This window comes from Trichomycterus rosablanca, chromosome 15, assembly GCF_030014385.1.
Source record: "Trichomycterus rosablanca isolate fTriRos1 chromosome 15, fTriRos1.hap1, whole genome shotgun sequence".
NCBI lineage: Eukaryota > Metazoa > Chordata > Actinopteri > Siluriformes > Trichomycteridae > Trichomycterus > Trichomycterus rosablanca.
In genome coordinates, this window is record NC_086002.1 from 1,348,402 (window position 1) to 1,370,452 (window position 22,051).

The window sequence follows — 22,051 nt, forward strand, 5'->3', positions numbered from 1 at the left end:
TTTTATACAGGGACAGGACTAATTTGTAGCCTTTTGTGCACATAACCGGTCTGTGGGGGTCAGAATTCTTGCTGGTTGGTAGGGGATCAAATACTTATTTTCCTTAATTAAATACAAATTAATTTATAACTTTTATTTCATGTCTTTTTTCTGGATTTTTTGTTGATATTCTGTCTCTCTCTGTTAAAATAAACCTTCCATAAAAATTATAGATTGTTCAAGTCTTTGTAAGGGGGTAAACTTACAAAATCAGCAGGGGATCAAATACTTATTTCCCCCACTGTATAAGAAGGAGAGGGCAAGACTGTATAATATTAATAGCCAAAGTTTTGAAATAGGAAGGTCCAGCACACCCATGGTCAGGATTATAGATCCATCCTGAAGATGGCACAGCTAGTATAATGGGTGCCACACAGCAAAATGGGCCCTGTGGCTGTAGGTTTGATTTTTCATCCTTCAGTGTCTTTCTCTGACTCCTGTTAAACACCTTTGAGATGAACTGGACCGTTGACTGTGAGCCAGGCATTTTTGCTCCAACATCGGAATCTGAATGGGCGCAAATCCCCACAGACACACTCAGAGATCTTGTGAAAAGCCTTAACACCCTTAAAACAAGGTCATGCTCAGGTGTCCACGTATATTTGGCCATACAGTGTGGATCCATCGTGACCCTAAGTATGTTCATGTATTTTGAAAACCAAAAAATGTTTTTGTGGATGCCATACAGAAAAATGAGCCCGGAACCATGGGGGTTCAATTCTCTTGTCTTGTAATTTGTATGTTCTCCCCATGCCCGAATGGGTTTCCTTACACATTGTGAATATGGTGCTTAAGATGGACTGGACTCCCTTAAATGTAAGTAAAAGTTTGGACATGTTTTACCCTACTACAGTTTTGCTCTCAGTCGTTTTAGGAGGTCCCAGACTCACCACGACCCTGATCAGAATAAAACTGCTAGTTAGAATGAATAAATAAGTGACGATTGTGTTTTACGTTTAAGCAGTTTTCTCACCTCATGCAATACACAGTTACAGCCAGCAGGTGGCAGCATTACTCAGCTTTTAAACGAGCTACTGGACCGCATCTCCACACGCTTGTAGCTCGAAAGATCTGGAACTTCAAGCCTTTTAGATCAGATATCTCATTATGGATGTCAGCTCATCACCTGAAACTCAACCCCAGCAAGACTGAGCTGAGAAACATGCCTGAAGATTGGAGAACATCTTGAACCATCTGAAAATGTTCCAATCCTTGTTGTGGTTGCCTTCACGGCTCATGTTGATAACTAACCTGACCCCAGCGCGTTGGTTCTTCCTCTAGATCAGGGGTGTCAAACTCACGGCCCGCGGGCCAGATCCGGCCCGCCGCGTCATTTGATCCGGCCCGCGAGAGCTTAAACGACTGTATGATTGTTGTGATGGTTCGAGTCGTTACAGAGACGCGCTTATAATTTAATGCGCTCCTGCGCCTTTAAGAGACAACGTGACATCGTAGTCATGCCAACTAACTTCAACCTTCGCTAAGAAGCCATGTGACTTTTACGGCAAAAGTACGCGGGGTAGCGTAGTCAGTAATGTAAACAATAGTAAATAAATACAAATAATTATATTGCAATATAATACCCAAGCATCGTCTGTAAGTCGTGGCGTTTATATTCTCAGTTGTTAGTAAATGTTTAGTGAGTATATCACAGCGCTTTAGTTACAAATTTACCGTCATTAAATACTGTTGTTACGTTACTATAGTAATTAGTATCTTTACACAAAATTTTAACTCGTTATTTTACGTTTGGTTAAATCTCATATTGTACCAGATGTAACACTTGACTACAGCTGTGTGCTTTTACTGTATTAGGTTCTTTTTGTTTTTATTGTTTTTATTGTTTGTATTTTTACTTCATTTTGATGCACACAGCACAGGGAGCAAATAAACCGACTGTATTCTGAAGAGAGCTGTCTGTCTGTCTGTCTGTCTGTCTAGCTGAGAAAGGGGGATAAACTATTAGTGAGGGCAGAATGATTGTCTTAAAAATACACTGTAAAAAACTAAATAAACTGCATCTTTCAAAATGCAGGCTGATTTTGTGACCTGCAAAGTGACACATCCCACCAGTAGATGATGTTACACATATTTACACATGATCCCAAAATGTACAAAAAGATCATTAAGAAAATTAAGCATGAGGAGGAAATTTAATGAAAGTGAAAACAAGTTTGTGCTCCAGGAATAGAAACCGGTGCGTCTCTTGTGTTATGAGGCCGTGTCTGTGGTAAAGTAGAACAATATAAATGCAGAATTCAGCCTCCAAGAAAAACAACAATGTGACTGCAATCACAGCAGGATACGTTACAATCGGCCCTTTGAGGGCCACCATAATGCTGATGTGGCCCTCGGTGAAAATGAGTTTGACACCCCTGCTCTAGAACATCAGATTCGCTACATGGAAGCCACTCAGACACTTATCCAGTCTCTCGTCGTTCTGAACCTGGATTCCATCCTTCCCGTGTCCACCATCAGACCTCTTAAATAATACAAACACATTGGTGTTCAACCAGCTCACTGTAGCGGCCTGACCTACCTAAACCCTTGCTGAACCTGGTTCCTTTCCACGTTCCATTTAAACTACGAGTCTGTCTGGCTAGGCTTTATCTATCCCTCAGAATGTGAGGAAGACTGGCATCAAGACTTATCTGAGTACAAACATCCAGAAGGTGGAATGAACTTCTCTGATCCTTATGAACATAAACGTGTTTTTCTATGTCTGGTTTCTTCACACGCTGTTTTAAGAACATCTTCAAGCAAGGATGTGGCCTCAGTTGACCTCACTGACCTTTATTGAACACTTCTGCTCTAACAGCGGTGTCTGAATGGGCACAAATCCCCACAAACACACTCAGAAATCTCATGAAAAGCCTTACTCTGTAGTAATACATTTACATACATACATTATCAGCATTTAGGAGACGCTTTTATCCAAAGGGACTTTGTACAGTATGCAATTTAAGCAATTGAGGGTTAAGGGCCTTGCTGAAGGGCCCAACAGTGGCAACCTGGCAGTGGTGGGGCTTGAACCGACGACCGTCTGATTATTGATCTAGTTCCTTAACCACTAGGCTACAGCTGCCCTACATTGCTGTAATAACACCTATGCTTTTGAACTGGAAAATCGAAACAAGGTCACGCTCAGGAGTCCACGTACTTTTGGCCATACAGTGTGGATCCATCGTGACCCTGAGGATGGTCATGTGTTCTGAAAATCATATTTCACATGGCAGTGTGGGTGCCACCCTGCCAAATGGGTCCAAAACACGTGGGTTCGATGCGAGGATGTCCCCAGAGGAAGAACCGCTCAGAAACGTTAAGTGTAGACGCCGTGTCGTATTGGGACGTGGCCGATTACGTACAGCCAATCAGACGCCGGTTTACGGCGGAGCTCTGCGTGGGCCGCTGAGCGTCGGAGTCTAAGAGCTGAATGAATAGAGCGTTAGAAATAATGAACGATGTTTCGAGCCCCTGAATAAAACACTGATTCGATTAGAGCTCAGAGGAACCTGCCGCACCGTCTAGGCGCCTGGATGAATTAAAGCCGGATCGGACTCGCCCGGTGCGTCAGACGAGAGGAGAGCGGTGGGGCGACCTGAGGACGCACTCCACCGAGTTCAGGTCTGATGTGAGAGGAAATTAAAGGTGGTGTCAGCGGTTCTGAGGCTGCTGCAGTCTGATCAGGGTCCAGGAGCGGGCGGTGCTAGCTGGGGGCAGTCTGACGGATTTTTCACACTCATTAGGCCGTGTGGGTGGCGCAGTAGTCTGTCTGAGACAGCGCATCCTGCTGTCTGGTGGTGGAAAAGCACATCAGGCACAGTGTGGCCCTCAGTACTCGGGACAGAATCCACTGCTGGCTGGTGTAAAAGAAGCAGCCCATTCTCAGCCAGTGGTGGGGGAGATAAAAACAACTGGAAATGACTAAATTCGGGGGAGGATCAAAAATAGAGGCAAAATATGCAGTGCAGGGTTGATTCGATTCACCAGCCAGCTTATTAGCCTAATTCATTCAGATTCGTCTAAATTGATCCTGTAATGAGAAACACGAGCGCAATTAAACCCCGAATCATCATTACAGACCCTACACATCTGCACCGGCGTTCATTTGGACCCACAGACGAACATATTCGGCCCATCGCGGCCGTATAACCGCGGGACGTTAGATAATCAAGCAGACAGATAGCAGCTAGCGCGCGGCGAGATGACGCTGCCCGTTTCAATTAGGTACATTAGTTACAGACGAGCAGGCTTGAGGGAGTAACGCGTGCAGGAGGCGTCAGCAGAATTAATTCGGTGTGGAAGGCCATTTTCATGTACATAATTGCACCCTGATTATCCGTTAAGTTATTGAATTAGCCGCCGGTCGCTTCGTCTCCAGCCACAGCCGGGCCGACTCGGCGGACGTGAACATAAAGACGCCGTCAGAGAAAGATGAGAGGAAAACGCCAGGCCATCACTTCTGTAATGAAGCTCCAAATTGCAAACTTAGCGCCACGGCTACGCCGCCTCATGTATTTCTAATTCTGTACTGAGCCGATTCTTACACCCCAATCCAATAACGTCTGGACGGCAGGTAAAACGCTTATAAAAAACGGATGGTATTTAATTGTATAAAAGATGAATATTTCTTCTTAAATATCTCATCAACTTGATTGAATTTTGTAAATATGTGCTAATCTAATGTGTCGCCTGCAACACGTTCCAATAAATGTTGGGACGAAGCAAGTTGGTAGATTCTACAGGTGCTGAGATCAAGACCAGGTATCAAAGCAGCACTAACAAAAGTCTCAGTTTAAGAGCACGGACGGGTCGAGCTTCACCACTGGCACCTCTGTACAGGCGCCGTTACACATTTTGGAGCAGAATCATTTTTAAGGACCTTTCTATTGAGGACGAAAAATGACATAAAAATAAATAAATAATTCAAATATAAAAAAAATAACAAACAAATAAATGCAAAATAAAAAGGTTTAATTTATAAATACATTTTTGTCATGAAAAGGTCATGTAGAAATACAGAAATAAAAAATGTACAAACAAAAAATACAAAAATAAATAAATAAATATAGAAATACAGAAATAAATAAATAATTGTACAAATACAAAAATAAATAAATGTATAAATACAAATAATAAAAAATATATAGAAATACAGAAATAAATAGAAATACAAAAATAAATAAATGCATAAATACAAATAATAAAAATGTAGAAATACAGAAATAAATACATGTATAAATACAAAAATAAATAAATAAATGTATAAATACAGAAATAAATAAATGTATGAATACAGAAATAAATAAACAAATAAATAAATACAAAAATAAATATATAAATGTATAAATACAAATAATAAAAATATAGATATACAGAAATAAATAAATAAATATATAAATACAAATAATAAATAAGTGTATAAATTAAAAAAATTTATAAATACATGTAGAAATACAAAAAATAAATTAATGAAAAAATAGAGAAATAAATAAATATAGAAATACTGAAATAAATAAATGTATAAATACAAAAAAATTAATAAATACAAAATAAATAAGTGTATAAACATGTAGAAATACAAAAAATAAATTAATGAAAAAATACAGAAATAAACGCACAAGTAAACAGTTTATGTAAATGAATAAATAAACTTTTTTGTCATGAAAAATACAGAAATAAATAATTGTAGAAATACAAAATACAGAAAAAAATACATAAATGTAGAAATGAATATTAATATGCTTAATATGTTTTTTTTTAAAATTAAAACATGTATTTATTCAGATATTTATTTATACTTACGTAATTCTTTGTCCTCCACCAGTTTTGGCTAGACGACACTGAGATACATTCTGCTCATGTAACAACAGCATGGCTTCCAAATAAAAGGTGCCGGTGCTAGACTGACCTGCCTGCAGTCCAGACCAAGTGCAAAACTGGAGCCCATGTTAAAAAAACGGGTCTGGATGGTCAGACGTCATTTAAGAACAAGGAAACAAACAAACCAGGCCTGAGTGAAATGATAAACAATACAAGATGGTGGAACATGGGTGACACTGTGCACAGTCAAACAAGCTTTACATCGCTTAGAAAGAAAACCCTGCCCTACAATCAGCACCTCAAGAGTCGACTGAAGCTTGTTGCTTGTTTCAGAGCAGAAATGGAAGCTCCTCTTTATTACTGTACAGTTACAGCTCATACACAGACTTATGCAAAAGTTTGTGCACCCTGCGGTGCAAGAAAAACAAAACACACCACGATTCGTTGATTTAGTTTTAGAACGAGAGATAAATGAAGTGAACAGATCAGCTACAGGGACACGAATCATCAAATACAAAAAATCCTGCACATTTTAATGCAAAGAATCGAGCTTCTTTTGAATGTGTCGTGTTTTCTGTCACGTCGGGAGAATAAACGGCAGCTTGTGCGTGTAAATGTGCAGAAGTTCGTTCTGTATTCAGGAGGGGGACACCAGGCCGCCCGAGGAGAACGTCGGTCCCGACTGGAAGATTTAGAGAGTTTATTTCCTCTCCGCCGTCACCTCAGGCTGCTCTTTTGTACATTTTTGGACCTGGAACGACGTTGATTAGAAAAAAAAGTGCTTCAGAAATAAACTCCAGCTGACTCCACAAAGTAGCGTTTATAAGATTCTACCATTTATTACACATGATGACATTCTTAAATAAAATTGCTTGACTTGAACAGTCCTTGCATAGATAATAATAACAATACCCATTTAAAAAAGGATTAACAAACCAACCGTAACAAAAATAAACTCTTCAGGGATTTTTTTTTTGTTCATTTTGTTTTTCTCCTTAATAAATAACATCGTCGTATAACTAACGTCATATCGTACAAATCAAACTCAGAAATGCTTCGTACAGACAATCAAGCACAAATCCAAAGCAGTGAATGCACCGAAAGCGAGTGAGAACGTGAGAGAGAGTGAGAGTGCGGCGAAACGCAGAAGAACCGCGGACGATCGCGGACGTGAAGAAGAAAAAACCGGCGTCAGTGTCGACTAAATACACGACAATGTTCAGAGAGTTCTTGTCCATTTTTATACGACACACTTGTGTGATCCCGCGTGTGAGACGGCGGCGGCGGCGTACCGAAACGAAACGTGATCCGGGCGGTGAAGAATTCTGGAGCTGTAAAAAGGATCATGTGATGTACGGTAGCGGCGCTCACTGCCCACAACTTTCCCGCCGACTGTCTTTGGTCGCAGCCGCACTGGATACGCCGTCGGTTAGCATGTCAGCAGCGACAGTGAAATCAGACCCATAATCAGACACTAACGTCCTATTTATACAAAAATCAATCATGATTTACATTCCCCCTTTAATATCTCCTGATTTAGTCATGTCCAATTCCTCAGCTATAACCTCCTCGGCTGCTGCACCACCCCCGCCCTGACTGCATAGTGCTGCAGAATATCAAGCCATCAGAGACGGAGTCACACACCGCGTCTCTCGTGCAGGTACATCCACCGACCAGCAGGGGCCGCAACTGGTCCCTTTTAAATTCTTCCTGATTTAGTCATGTCCAATTCCTCGGCTATAACCTCCTTGGCTGCTGCGCCAGCCCGCCCTGACCCCCGCAGTGTAGTGATGAAGAATGTCAAGCAAACTATCAGAGATGGAGTTTCACAGAGAGCCGCACCGCGCCTCTCATGCAGGTGCATCTACCGGCCAGCAGGGGCCGCAACTGCAGCATCGACAAGAAACCCAACGGCCGAGAACTAGAGTGCTGGTCAGCGCTGGTGCCACCCCATCACTCCCGTCCAATAGTTACTGATTTTTTATACCATTTGTTATGGATTCATTTATTTACTGGCACGTTTTTTGGGCAGACTGTTGGGGGAATGGTCAGGGGTGGCTCTGGTACCGCCTAGAAAAAACAGGGACTAATAGCAGCCAATGAAACCCCTTCCAGTTTCCCTTTGCGCCCCCTTGCCCCTTCAACCCCCCCGACCAGTAGATCACTGCACGCTAGGGGCAATCATTTGGTACGCTAGACTCGACCTCAAAGTGTTTTTTGTTTTTTTTTACAAAAAAGAATCATTAGAGAGTAGAAAGAGCCGTCTGCACCACGTGTACGAATCAGATCAGATCAGATGAGTCCACGATCTTGTGAGTTCGGTGTCCGTCTGACGTTCTTGAGCAGGTTCTCCTGCAAGTCTACTACAGCTTTAGAATCCCGTCCACGTTTCCAAACATGCGCAGGAGCATAAAAAATTTATCCTGTAGAAAATCCATCCGCTCACGAACATGGCAGGAGGTTCCAGACTCCCGGGTGCACATACTTTTGCTCGCTAGATAAAGAACGAACCGTGTGTGTGTGTGTGTGTGTGTGAGTGAGTGTATTTTAATAGCAGGGGCGTGTCCTGCAGGGCCGCGCTGGACTCATATGACCTTCCGTCTGGGTTATGATTGTGCTCGGGTGTTAACGGGCCGTGACCAGGGCGGCACGGTGCCAGCAGAGCCGGGTATTCGGTCGGAAGGGCGCGGCGCACCGCGGCGGCAGATGATGGGACAGCAGGAGTCTCAGGTCCCGTCCGAACCTTTCAGGAATAGAATGTGACGGCAGAGAGGGCGGTGCTAACGGCCTGCCCGGACGCTCGACAGGCGCATACAGGCGACCAGCGTGGTGGCTTTTTATACTGGTATGTAAGAGTCCACTGCTGGCTGGTGGAAAGAAGCTGGCGTGACTGGTGGGCATGTGTTCGGGAATCAGAATAGGGAATTGGAAAGGACTAAATCTCGCTTCTTAGCTTAGACGTTCTTAGTCATTTCCACTTCCCCCGTCCACCGTCGTGCACCGACCCACATAAGCACATGTTAGATTGGGAGAGACACGCTATGCTCTGTGTGACCCCTACCCTGACCCTCCCTCAGACACGCTCATTTACGTCTGATAGACGACTGGCCAGGTCGGTAGCACCGCTGAGACTGGAGCCAGTGAGCTCATACGTGCCACCTAGCAAGCGGCATTTCAAGTACAACCCCTCCAACCCCCCAAAAAAAGAAATGACTAAAGTGTACGATGAAGGAACCAAGCAAGATCCGGTTCCGAGCGCAGGAGGTGCCGCAGAAGTGAGTATGACTAACGGAACGTGATCGGCTCGTATATTTACAAAACGCATTCAGGACGTCTCGTTTACGTTCTCCGTAAACGTCTCGACCTCGTGGAAGCGGGCACGAGGATTCACCAGGAACGATTTAGTGCCTCGGCTGTGGTGCAAGTCGCTTAGAAGACGCCAAAACCATTCCAGATCCCGTCCCGGTCCGAACCGGTCAGAACACACACGCAGAAAATAAAAACACACTCTACAGGTTCTCATGCCACCTCGAGTGGGCACCGTTGAGGAAGATCTTCTTCTTGGCTGCCTTGAATTTTCACCCCGGTCTCAAACACCAAACACGCGGCCTGGACAGCAGATCCCACGTGATCACTGTTACAAACATGCTGTCCCGTCCACCGGTCACTAAATATAAAGAAATCCGTTCCGTCCCAGATCAGTTCTGGACGTCCAGCTCCTGATAGTCAGCGCTAGCGTGTGGTACTGATGGTACCTGAACCGTCCTACAGAAGATCCAGTCAGATCAGATCCAGTCAATCAAATCAGATCCAGTTAGATCAGATCCATTTAAATCAGATCCAGTCAGAGCAGATTCAGTCACATCATATCCAGTCAGAGTAGATCCAGTCAGATCAGATACTGTCAAAGCAGATCCATTTAGATTGGATCCAGTCAAAGCAGATCCAGTCAGATCAAATCCATTTAAATCAGATCCAGTCAGAGTAGATCCAGTCAGATCAGATTCATTTAAATCAGATACAGTCAGAGTAGATCCAGTCAGATCAGGTTCATTTAGATCGGATCCATTCAAATCAGATCCAGTCAGATCAGATTCATTTAGATCGGATCCATTCAAATCAGATCCATTTAAATCAGATCCATTCAGATCAGATCCATTTAAATCAGATCCAGTCAGTCAGAGCAGATCCAGTCACATCAGATCCATTCAGTGCATATCCATTTAAATCAGATACAGTCAAAGTAGATCCAGTCAGATCAGATCCAGTCAGATCAGAAGATCCTCCAGAACCGGACCGCTGATGGGAATCTTCTCCTGAACATTGCAGACATTCAGACGTTCTCCGTTTGCTCCAGACTCCCTCTGCATGTCCTTCAGAAAACGTTCTGGAGCGACGACCCAATGAGCTGTTGTTTTTTTTCTTTCCTTTTTCTAGTTTTTTTTTTGTTTGCCCCCCCCCCCCACGCCTCCTCTTCACCCTCTTCCTCCAGCTTCCTCTCCTCTGCTCTCCTTCCAGCCCCCCCTATTTAAATATGCCTTTTCATGTGCAGTGCCAAGTGGTCCGACCGTGAGAAGCACCTGTAGGAGGAGAAAAACACACGGTGTGAAATTTAGCTTAGAAAAGGAAGCGACGGCTCTGCTGTTCCGCGGAGGAAAAACGCACGGCGCCGCGTTCCCGCCCCCCGGACAGACGTCAAAAACAAAGATCTGCATCCAGTACCTCAATATCTTTCTTACTGGGATACTGGAACATTCACTGCCCATTTTATGAGCTACATCGATCACAAACATGTACAGCCAAAAGTATTTGGACACCAGACCAGGATTTTGTCGGACGTCACGATTCAAAATGTACGTGACCTTTTCAGCTAGAACAGCCGCTCCTCCTCCGAGGAGGCCTGTCTGTGGGAACAGCAGTAGTTTTTTTAAACGGTTTTCAGATATGCTCATGGTCGGGTGTCCAAATACTTTTGGCCATATTGTGAATCGCAGAGCTGACAGTCAGAGCTCCGACCAAACGGATGCACCAGCAGAACCGCGATTGTAGACAGACAGACCAATAGATAGATAGATAAACAGATATATAGATAGATAGACAGATAGACAGACAGACACAAAGATAGTTAGACAGATAGACAGACAGAAGGATAGACAGACAGACAGACAGATAGATAGATAGATAGATAGACATATACAGACAAATAAACAGACAGATAGACAGGTAGACAGACAGACACAAAGATAGTTAGACAGATAGACAGACAGAAGGATAGACAGACAGACAGACAGATAGATAGATAGACATATACAGACAAATAAACAGACAGATAGATAGACAGGTAGACAGACAGACAGATAAGCAGACAGATAGATAAACAGACAGATGGATAGATAGATGGATAGATAGATGACAGACAGACAGAAATATAGATGGACGGATAGACAGACAGATAGATAAATAGATAGACCAATAGACAGATAGACAGACACAAAGGTAGTTAGACAGATAGACAGACAGATAAATAGATAGATAGATAGACATATATACAGACAGATAGACAGATAGATAGACAGGTAGATAGACAGACAGATAGACAGACAGATAGATAAATAGGCAGATGGATAGATAGATGACAGACAGACAGACAGACTGATAGATGGACAGATAGACAGATAGATAAGTAGATAGACCAATAGACAGATAGACAGACACAAAGATAGTTAGACAGACAGAAAGACAGATAGAGATAGATAAATAGACAGACAGATAGACAGACAGACAGTGCAGGCGGTACGCTTTAACTGTGATTTACAATATGGCCAAAAGTATTCGGACACCCGACCATCAGCTTGTCAAAAACCGTTTGATCTTTTCAGCTAGAACAGCAGCCGCTCTTCTGAGAAGCTTCTCACCAGACTTTCAGGTATGTCTGTGGGAATTTGTGCCCGTTTAAAAGAGCATGTGTGCATCAGGACACTGATGTTAGTGTTGCTCATGGTAGGATGTTGGGAACTGATCCAGTGGCAACCTAAGAGTGCCCACCCGTAACACCAACACCAACATCATCCAGAGTATTTGCAGAATCGGTTTAGGGAAGGACGTTTCCGCTCCGGCTGCCGAGGCTCTGTTAATCTGTTCTGAGGATCTCTGAGCACTTCAGGTTTGGGGACAGATGGTGCCGCCAAGAGGAACCAAAGCAGCTGGTCCAGAAGCTCCTGCAGGTGTCGTGTGTCACTGTGCTGTATTTAAAGATCATTTTAGCCAGGGGGTACGAGCACGCACGCACACACGCACACACACACACACACACACACACACCCTCACACACACACACACACACACACACACCCTCACACACACACACACACACACTCATTATAATGGTAATCTGGGACTCCCCTGACAGAAGTGGATTCCCAAAAGTGTCCATGAAGGACATCTGAGTGTAAGAGGGCGTGAAGGACTTCTTTACATCAAAGAGAGGTCGAGCCGAGAGGGCCCTCGGAGACCCTTCCAAAAAAAACAACCCCCCCCACCAACCCACCCCCCGTTTCCTTTTAAGAGTCGATTTGCATAATCAATGGTGTTTTTGCATCCGCCTTCTGTGCATCCGCTCCACTGCTACATCTCTTATTTACTTGATTCTAAACAAAACCTTCAAATCAAATTACTTCTAATGATTTGTGCTTTCAGAAAGTATTTGGACGCCCCGGCCGTGAGCTTGTCTGACATCCGGTTTCGAAAACAAATCGTATTAAATTGACGTCTGTGTGACGTTTCCAGCTAGAACAACAGCCGCTCTTCTGAGAAGCTTCTAACAAGACTTCGAAGTACGTCTGTGGGAACTTGTGCCTGTTCTCCATTACAAATGAGCGGTTTTTTTTTTCATAGTTGGGCACCAATTGATCAGTCGATGTTCCGGTTCATTCCAGAGCTGCTGAGTGAGGCTGAGGTCAGGGCTAAACCAACCTGGAAAGGACCTTCCCTAAACCGTTGCTACAAAGCAACAGTGCAAGCACTGTTTCCTTCATATGAGTGATTTATTAAAAACTCATGAATTTAATAATTAGAAGGGGCGTCCCAATACTTTTGTCCATATAGTGTACGTGAGATCCGGGTCAGAATCTCAGCAGTGCTATCGGCCGTCCAGGCATCTAGACAGTCGTAACAGGCTAAGAGGTGCATAAAGACGATGATACGAAACAGATGGTACGTTATATAGATAGACAGACAGGTAGACAGATGGACAGATAGAGAGAGAGACAGATAGACAGACAGATAGACAAACAGATAGACAGATGGACAGATAGAGAGACTTACAGACAGATATATATATATATAGATAGATAGACGGATAGATAGAAAAACAGACAGATAGATATACAGACAGACAGATAAACAGACAGAGGGACAGACAGACAGAGAGACAGACAGATAAACAGACCTATAGATAGACGGACAGATAGACAGATACAGAGACACAGACAGAGATAGACAGACATATAGACAGACAGACAAATAAATAGATAGACAGACAGATAGACAAATAGACAGACAGACAGATAGAGAGACAGGCAGACAGACAAACAGACAGACAGAGATAGAGAGAGAGATATATAGACAGCCAGATAGAGAGACAGGCAGACAGACAGACAGAGACAGATAAGAGTAACAGACAGACAGATATACAGACAGACAGATAGACAGACAGATAGAAAGACAGATAGAGACAGATAGACAGCCAGACAGATAGACAGACAGATAGAAAGACAGATAGACAGAGACAGATAGAGTAACAGACAGACAGATAGAGAGACAGATAGACAGACAGGCATCTAGACAGACGTAACTGGCTGTGTCTGGTGGGAGGTGTCTGTAGTCGCCGTCGTCTGATGCGCTGGACATTTTCAATAGGAGACAGATCTGGACTGCAGGCAGGCCGGTCAAGCACCTGCACTCTGTGTTCAGGGCCGAATGATGCCTGGAACCGTCTTACTGACACAACCACAGACTTCCCGGGACATTCACATGCACATGTCCATTTATTTTCTGGAAACGTTGTTTTAGTGAAAGCGGTTCTCACCTGTCGCAGTGTGAGCACTTGAAGGGTTTGGCGCCCGTGTGTTTGCGGTAATGTCTGGTCAGCTCGTCGCTGCGGGCGAACCGCCACTCGCATCCTTCCCATGAGCACTTGTAGGGCTTCTCACCTGGTGGAGAGGTACACACACACACACACACACACACACACACACACACACACACACACACACACGCACACGCTGGTTAATACACACTCCAACCTCGAGAGGGAAATCAATGGCTGTCTGATTCATCACTGGTGAAGATCACGAGCGGTTTTGGGTGGCGCGCCGGGCACGTGCCGCTCGTCCGCGGGGCTAAACAGGGGGGTGTGAGGCTTATTTAGATGCCATCATTAGCGTGGTAATGATGCTTAATGGGGAGCAGCTTTATATTTACTGTCAGGCTGCCGCCTCCGTCTGCGCCCGCCGCCGCCGCCGCCACAAATCTTCCCAACAAGCCTCCAAAACATCTGCCAGCACAAATCAAAACGGAACGCCGCGCCGGCCGTATCAATCCATCCCACCGCGGGTTCCTCCTCTCACCCGGAACGCCAGGAACGGGATTAGAAGCCTGGTTCCACTCCACCCCGAGCGCTCCTGGAGAGCAGATTACCAGAGTAAACCCTGTCGATCGAAGCTTGTGATAACCCGCCCCCCCCTCCCCCGTCAGATTAATCCACGCTCCACGTCAAGGTCCGAAATCTTCTCAGCTGTTCTCAGAAACGCCTGGACTAAAGTATTGGGACACCCCTTCTAATTACTGAGACCACATTACATTTATCCAAAACAACATTTACAGTCTGAGCAAATGAGGGTTAAGGGCCTCGCTCAGGGGCCCAACAGGCTAAGAGGTGCATAAAGGCGATGACAGGAAACAGGTACGTTAGATAGAAAGACAGACAGATAGAGAGCCAGACAGATACACAGACAGACAGATAGAGAAACAGACAGACAGACAGATATACAGACAGACAGACAGATAGACAGACAGATAGAGAAACAGGCAGACAGACAGATAGATAAACAGACATAGACAAATAGAAAGACAGATAGACAGACAGATCGATAGAGAAACAGACAGACAGATAGATATACATACAGACAAATAGATAGACAGACAGTTAGACAGATAGAGAAACAGGCAGATAGATGGACAGACAGACAGATAGATATACAGACAAACATATAGACAGACAGTGACAGACAGATAGACAGAAAGAAAGACATACAGATAGACAGAAAGAAAGACAGACAGATAGACAGACAGATATACAGACAGACATACAGATAGATAGACAGAAATGCCTAAACTATACACTCAGAAATATTGGGACACCCCTTCATTACATGGACATTTTCTGCATTTAGCAGATGCATTTATCCAAAGCAACTTACACAGTATACAGTCTAAGCAAATTAGGTTTAGGGGCCTCGCTCAGGGGCCCAACAGCAGCAACCTGGCAGTGGTGGGGCTTGAACCAGCGACCTTCTGATTACTAGTCCACTAAGCTATGGCTATAAATCCTACCAGGTGTAATAAATGAATTCTATACAGGGAATGATGTGCTTCCAACGTTGCAGCAACAGTTTAGGGAAGGCCTTGCAGGAAGTCCTGCACAGAGCTCTGACCTCAGCCCCACTCAAACGGACACAATTCCCCACAGACATACTCCGAAGTCCTGCGAGAAGCCTGCTCAGAAGAGCGGCTGTCGTTCTAGCTTTTATAAATCGGATGTCCGACAAGCTCACGGTCAGGCGTCCAAATACTTTTGGCCATGCAGTGCGTCTGGCGATCTCTGGGTATACAATTACTAACTGTAACTAACCTTCCTGTACACCATTTGTCCACATAAGGTGACCCTTGTTGACCAGATATTATTTGGTCGATTTGATCTGGGCGATTCTCTGAACTGTAATGAGCGTAGCAGGTGCAGGAGTGTTGTTGGGATTCTGAAAATCCTGTTTAATTGACCTGGCCACTTTATTAGGAACTCGGACACTTTAGTGGACACTCTCTGATCACAGGACGCGAGTGTAATCGGGAACTGGACATGTCTAGATTCGAAGAACAAAAGAGAAGCGAGGTCGGCAGCCGCCGCGCTCCTGTCAGATCCGGTCCCGACGTGCTCGAGCGGCCCTGCGCCGTATTTAATGCGACGGATAATTCGGAATCTGGATGCACTCCGAGGCGAGGCACCCCGGCGTCTCGGCGCGTCCGCCGGCCCGACATCGCGCCGCAATTTAAATGCGGCAGCCAGAAGTCTGAGCTGCGGCAGAAACCAATTACCGACGCTTCAGCCGGGATGGAAATTTGCATGTGTTATTAAAGCCGCGCGGCGAAATGTGTTCGAGATTTGATTAGCTCGCTGCAGTTTTCTGAGGAGATGCAGCCCACACACACACACACACACACACACGCACACACACACACACGGCAGGCTCAGACCTGCGACCACAACGCCGAGCAATTATAAGTCACAGTGGCATGGATGCCGGAGACGGTCACCTAGCAACCATGTGCGAGCACAATCTGGAACTAGCCAATTACGGCCCACACTGCCAAGGGAGAATGCAGTCGCCTGGCAACCGGAGTTCTCTACTCTATGTGTGTGTGTGTTAGAGTGTGTGTGTGTGTGTGTGTGTGTGTGTGTGAGTGTGTGTGTGAGTGGTGTAAGGTGACGCCGATGCCGGGAACGAGCGTCTGTTCAGCCGAGATGTGCAGGTTGCTTGGAAACCGCCTCCTACTCAAGAGATGTTTTTACCGTCAGGCTGTTTACTAATAACATCCATCGTGTTCATACGTTCATGTTCACTAGCCGCCTCACCCTGACCTGGTCATTCATTACGGGTCCTGGCGACCTGGGTTGTAATGTGAGGTTCCTGATGTGGTTGCTGGTGTGGTGATGTAAAGCTCACTTGACCGTGAACACTTTTGCTTGTGTTCCAGCAGCTTCTGATTCCTGTCAGACCTGTTTCCTCGTGGTTTCTTTTTTTGTGGTTCTTGGATTACAACTGAAAATCTGTAATAATGTTCTAACTGCATAAGGAGACAGTGCAGGCTTTCTTCCTGACCTTGACAAGGAGACAACTGTTCCGTGCACTGTTTTTTTTTTATTATTATATTTTTTTTCTCCCCCTTTAGCGCATCCAATTGTTCAGTTTGCATCGTGCTTCCTCTCTGTCTATGCCGAACCCCGCCCTGACCGAGGAGATCGAAGCTAACCCGTATCCCCTCCCAAACATGGGCAGCAGCCGGATGCATCTTTGCCACCCACACACTGATGTGTGGCACCACCTAGCGTTGCATGCGGAGAGACACACCCTAAGAGCGCTCTACCTCATCTCCTGTGCAGGCGCCTCCAATCAGCCGGCAGAGGTCGCAATCGCATTCTGACAGAGAGAGACCCACATCCGGTTCTTTGTCCCGCCCCCCGACTGAGCAACCGGCCAATCGTTGCTCATACAGCCGCTCATCCTCGAACCGGTGAGGCAGAGCTGGATTCTGAGTACATCGTATCGCAGCGCGTCTTTTTACTGCTAACTCAGACGTTTTAACAAATTTGGGACGGGGGCATTTGCTTTTTTTATAACGTTCTGTAATGATTTGGGAAACTGTAGCACTTATTTGTACAAACTTCAGCTGATTCTCTGAATCTTTTAATAATGTTATGGACTGTAAATGGTGAAACCCTCAAATTATTTGCAATTTTGTGTTTTGAGATCCTTCTTTGCTCAAAACAGCTTTTTGTTAATGCTCTTCTTACACGTAAGGTGCTTCCCAGTCTTAAATCACCTATGTCCCAACTTTTTTGGAACGTACTCGATGCATGAAGATAGAAATTTCTGCTTTCACTCTATTATTATTATTAATAGTGTTGATAAGCTTAAAGCCAAGTGACCAAATACTTTTGGCCCTGTAGTGTGTTTGGTAATCTTTGTTGGTACACAATTACTAACTGTAACTAACCTCCTTATACACCAATTATCAACAAACGGTGACCCTCATTGAACAGATATTATCTGGGGTGCTGGATGAACTGTAATGACATGGTGGTGTGTTCTGGTATGAGTGTAGCAGGTGCAGCAGTGTTGTTGGGGTTGGCCACTTTATTAGGAACACACAGGATGTTAGCGCTGAATGTAGGCGGACAGTTAGAGACTGTTTTTCTTGTATTATCTGTTTTCCTACTGTCCCAACTTTTCTGGAACAGGGTCGTACGTGCGCCCTACGGGTAACTATAAACTGAACGTTACTGTGCCAGCCTAGATGAGATGCCCACCTCATGCTGTGTGTGTTCTGACCGGACGGCGTTCCTACCTGTGTGCGTCCTCTGATGGGCCTTCAGGTGAGAACTCTTGGTGTAAACCTTCCTGCAGCCCTCGAACTGGCAGCGGTGCACCCTCTTCTTGTTCTCGGCCGAGTCCCTGCCCCCGGCCGCGCCCGCCTGCTCGCCGTCGCTGTTCCCCGGCGACAGAGGGCGCGCCACGGCCAGTTTGAGCATCAGGGTCCCGCCGGGCGAGGTGCAGAAGGTGTGAGCGGCCTTGAGCGAGTGCCGCTCCAGCTCGGGGGACGAGGGCGGAGTCAGGGAGGTGAGCGCGCTCAGCTGGGCCACGTCCACCGCCGCACCGGGGTCCGGGGTCGACGGCGAGGTCGACGAGCGGCGGAACGGAGACAGGCTGGGACTCGGGGTCTCGGCGAGGCCGTCGTGCGGCGGGTTTAGGGCGGTCTCGTCCTCGCCGTCCACTCCCATGAAGCCCGGCGAGAGCAGGCGGTCCAGCTCGCCTTCGAAGAGCTCGGAGAGACGCTTGGGCTCCGTCTGAAGGTAGCGCTCCAGTTCCAGACACGTCTGAGGAGAGAAACACCATTCTCACGTTAATGCTAGAGAAATTGTCAAAACATTTGGGACACAGGTATCAACACAAAAATTAGGAATGTCACGTTATATTTTTATATGACCACTTTGAATATTGCTCCAGAGCCAGACTCCGCCCCTTCACCTGCCCCTTCCAACACGTGTGTTCACTGGCCTCTTCTTTTCACCTGCCACATGTGGGGTTCAGCGGTCGCGCCTCGACCAGCCAGCAGAGAAAATGTCCTTATACACCACTTACCAACAAAAGGTGACCCCCACTGAACAGTAACGGCATGGTGGTGTGTTCTGGTATGAGTGTAGCAGGTGCAGCAGTGTTGTTGGGATTTTAAAATCCTGTTTAATCATCCTGGCCACTTTATTTGGTACATGTACCCTGTTAGAGACTGTTTGTCTTGTATTATCTGTTTTCCTACTATCCCGAATTTTCTGGAACGGGGTCGTACGTGCGCCCTACAGGTAACCGCATCTGAGGCAACCTTCGCAGCCTCAGTAAGGAACCCATCGACCTCCTTCCCTCCCGAAAAGCCTGAGCTCCCATTCAATGCTTTGGAGTTCGGACGTTCACGATTAAAATATGATAAACACAAAGAAAAGGTGTCCTGTCCACAGCTGAGCGCAGAACTGGTGCGTGGGCACCGAGGGTGAGGGTGGGTGAGGAATGCCACATGACCTACGAGGGAAAAATCGGAACGTGGGCATATTTTCAAGCCTGTGAATAAAAGCAATGCTAATAAATAAATGATACGCATCTACCTTCAATGAAGGACCTACAGAGGCCTAAACCTCACTACAGACCTTTGAGATGAATTGGAACATCGGCTGTGAGCCAGGCATCAACATCAGTGCCAGAACCTGGGAAACGTTTCCTTGACTACATTTAAATTTTCGGCATTAAGAAGACGCTTCTATCTAAAGTGACTTACAGTACTGTGACAGTAAATTGTCTGAGCAATTGAGCGTTAAGGGCCTTGCTCAAGGGCCCAACAGTGGCAACCTGGCAGTAGTGAGGCTTGAACCAGCGACCTTTCGATTACTAGTCCAGTACCTTAACCGTTAGGCTACAACTGCCCTAGACCAGAAGCTGACCAGTGAAAAGTAGAGGTGTTGATGAGGGGGAATTACATGATGTCAAGCTCACGGTCAAGCATCCACATATTTTTACCCATAATGCACCTGTCTAGATTCAGGACAGAACAGATCAGACCCTAATAGAGTCCATAAAGAACGTTAGATCTTAATCTCGCTCATCAAAAGCCTCTTCTAATAAAAATCTCTCGTTTTTTCTCCCGGCGTCGACGCCGGACCGCGGACGCGTGCAGCAGAGTCCAGATCGTCGCCCGGCCGGCCTCGGCGCTTCCCCGGAATAAAATAACGCAGCAGCGAAGATGAAGAATCAGTCATTCCGCAATCTAAACTGCGTCCCAGCAGAGGCGCAGGCTGGCAGTGACGGATGGTTCGGAGTGTCCACTTCCCCGAGCCGCTGATGGAGTCGCTCCCTCTCTCCAGCGTGTTATTTGCCTCAGCAGGTCTTCAGAGATAGATGGTTAAAGTGTGATTGATTACGCGGCGGCGAGTGCAGCTCCGCCGAGCCGAAAAAACACAACTGACCTGAATTAGTTGCTGAGGAAGAGAAAGAAACACGGTGAGACAGAAAAACGACTCGCGGTGGAGAGAAAAAGTGGAGAGGAAAAACCTCTGAACCGTAACGGCGTAGAGGCAGAACCGAGTGGACAGAAAATTACAGCGGTGGCTACAATATTTCTGACAACCTTGCATCACAACTTCTGGAAAGGATTTCGGAATAAGACCTGACCTGGGTGCTCGGGTGGCACTTCGCTAACCAACCACTCCAGCGAGTCTGAGATCCACATATCGCTCCCGAAGTAGCCGGAACTCGGAGAGGGACAATCGGCCGTGCCTGAGGGGGGACAGCCGACTGGGTTTCACTGTTGGTGTACAACTGCGCCCTTTGCTGAATGCTCATGGTATATTAGTGATGTATCGTCAGTACACGATACAGCTCTCCACCAGTGGCAGGTGAAAAGGTGTGGTCAGCAATGACTCTACTCTCAGCTCCTGGCCAGTGCAGGGGTGGTGCAAGCGGCAAGAATTAGCTACGATTGAAGGGAACTACTGGGCACTAATTCCTCCAAGATCCAACAAAACGTGGAAGAGTGGAAGCCTGTTTTCATGATGTTAAGATGATGATGAAGATGAAACTCCATGTTCCACATGAGGAACTACCAAGGGAACCTGGTTTCTTCCACTTTTTGTCCGTTTCCCCCCAATTCCAAAAATTGCTGATGGCCGTTGTTGCCTAGTGGTTAATTCAAGCCCCACCACTGCCAGGTTGCTGCTGTTGGGCCCTTGAGCAAGGCCCTTAACCCTCAATTGCTCAGACTGTATACTGTCACAATACTCTAAGTCGCTTTGGATAAAAGCATCTAATAAATAATGACGGGATGTCCAGAACAGAAAGCTTCCTTCCACTTTTTGTCCGTTTCCCCCCTCACAGTCCATCTTTGCTCCACGAGGCGGATTAATAACGACCTCAGATGAACCAATTCTGAAAAACCGCTGATGGCTCCGAGTAGGCGTTCCTGACCATTGATTTTTCCGCCGATCCCTCCGGGCTTTCGCTGCTCGGCCGTGTCAGGTTGCCTCGCCGCTGAAATGCCCGGCACGTGACGCGAGTGTGGCATCTCCGGATGAGCGGACAGATACAGAGTTTACAGAGGAGAGAGGATCCGGCGGTGTTCAGGATCAGACACTGGGTTCATGGTTTATTTGGGGGGGTATGAGGGGGTAGAATGCCCAGTTGGCTGCACTTCTTTTCTTCTCACTTCTGGTCTTTGTTTCTGCGCCACCACGGTTCACCCGGAGGTCCTGACATTCTGAGGTTATTGTTACTGAAAATGGCAGCCGAATTTAATTTGCCTCTGATATACGGGCGTTTTAACTCAGATTTTTTTCTCTTGGGATTGGTTTGCATATCAGGGCGCAACGGTGCAAAAAAAAAAGGTCACGTCTTGGTTGTGGTTTTGCGTTTAAGCACACAGACGCATAACCGCCACAGAGAAACCTCGGCAGAGCGTCTAGTGACCTCCAGCTTTCGGCACTGTGACACAATTTTCCAGAAAGTCTGTTTGTCCCATTTCTAGCGTGCTAAATGCTAAATGGAGATAACACTCAAATGAACTAGGACGTGGGAAAACAAGTCCATTAGCATCG

At 45.9% G+C, this 22,051-nt stretch overlaps 1 protein-coding gene across 1 annotated transcript in view; it reads right to left on the bottom strand.

Moving 5' to 3' along the window:
• Positions 1-10,356: 10,356 nt before the first annotated feature.
• Positions 10,357-22,051, bottom strand: part of klf7a (Kruppel like factor 7a) — a 31,532-nt gene continuing 19,837 nt past the window's right edge. The window contains exons 2-4 of the mRNA XM_063009761.1: positions 18,265-18,793; positions 13,949-14,072; positions 10,357-10,442 (exon numbers count right to left, since the gene is read on the bottom strand). Coding sequence (XP_062865831.1) covers positions 10,391-10,442; positions 13,949-14,072; positions 18,265-18,793 — 705 coding nt within the window. The 3' untranslated portion in view covers positions 10,357-10,390. The remainder of the gene's footprint in view (positions 10,443-13,948; positions 14,073-18,264; positions 18,794-22,051) is intronic.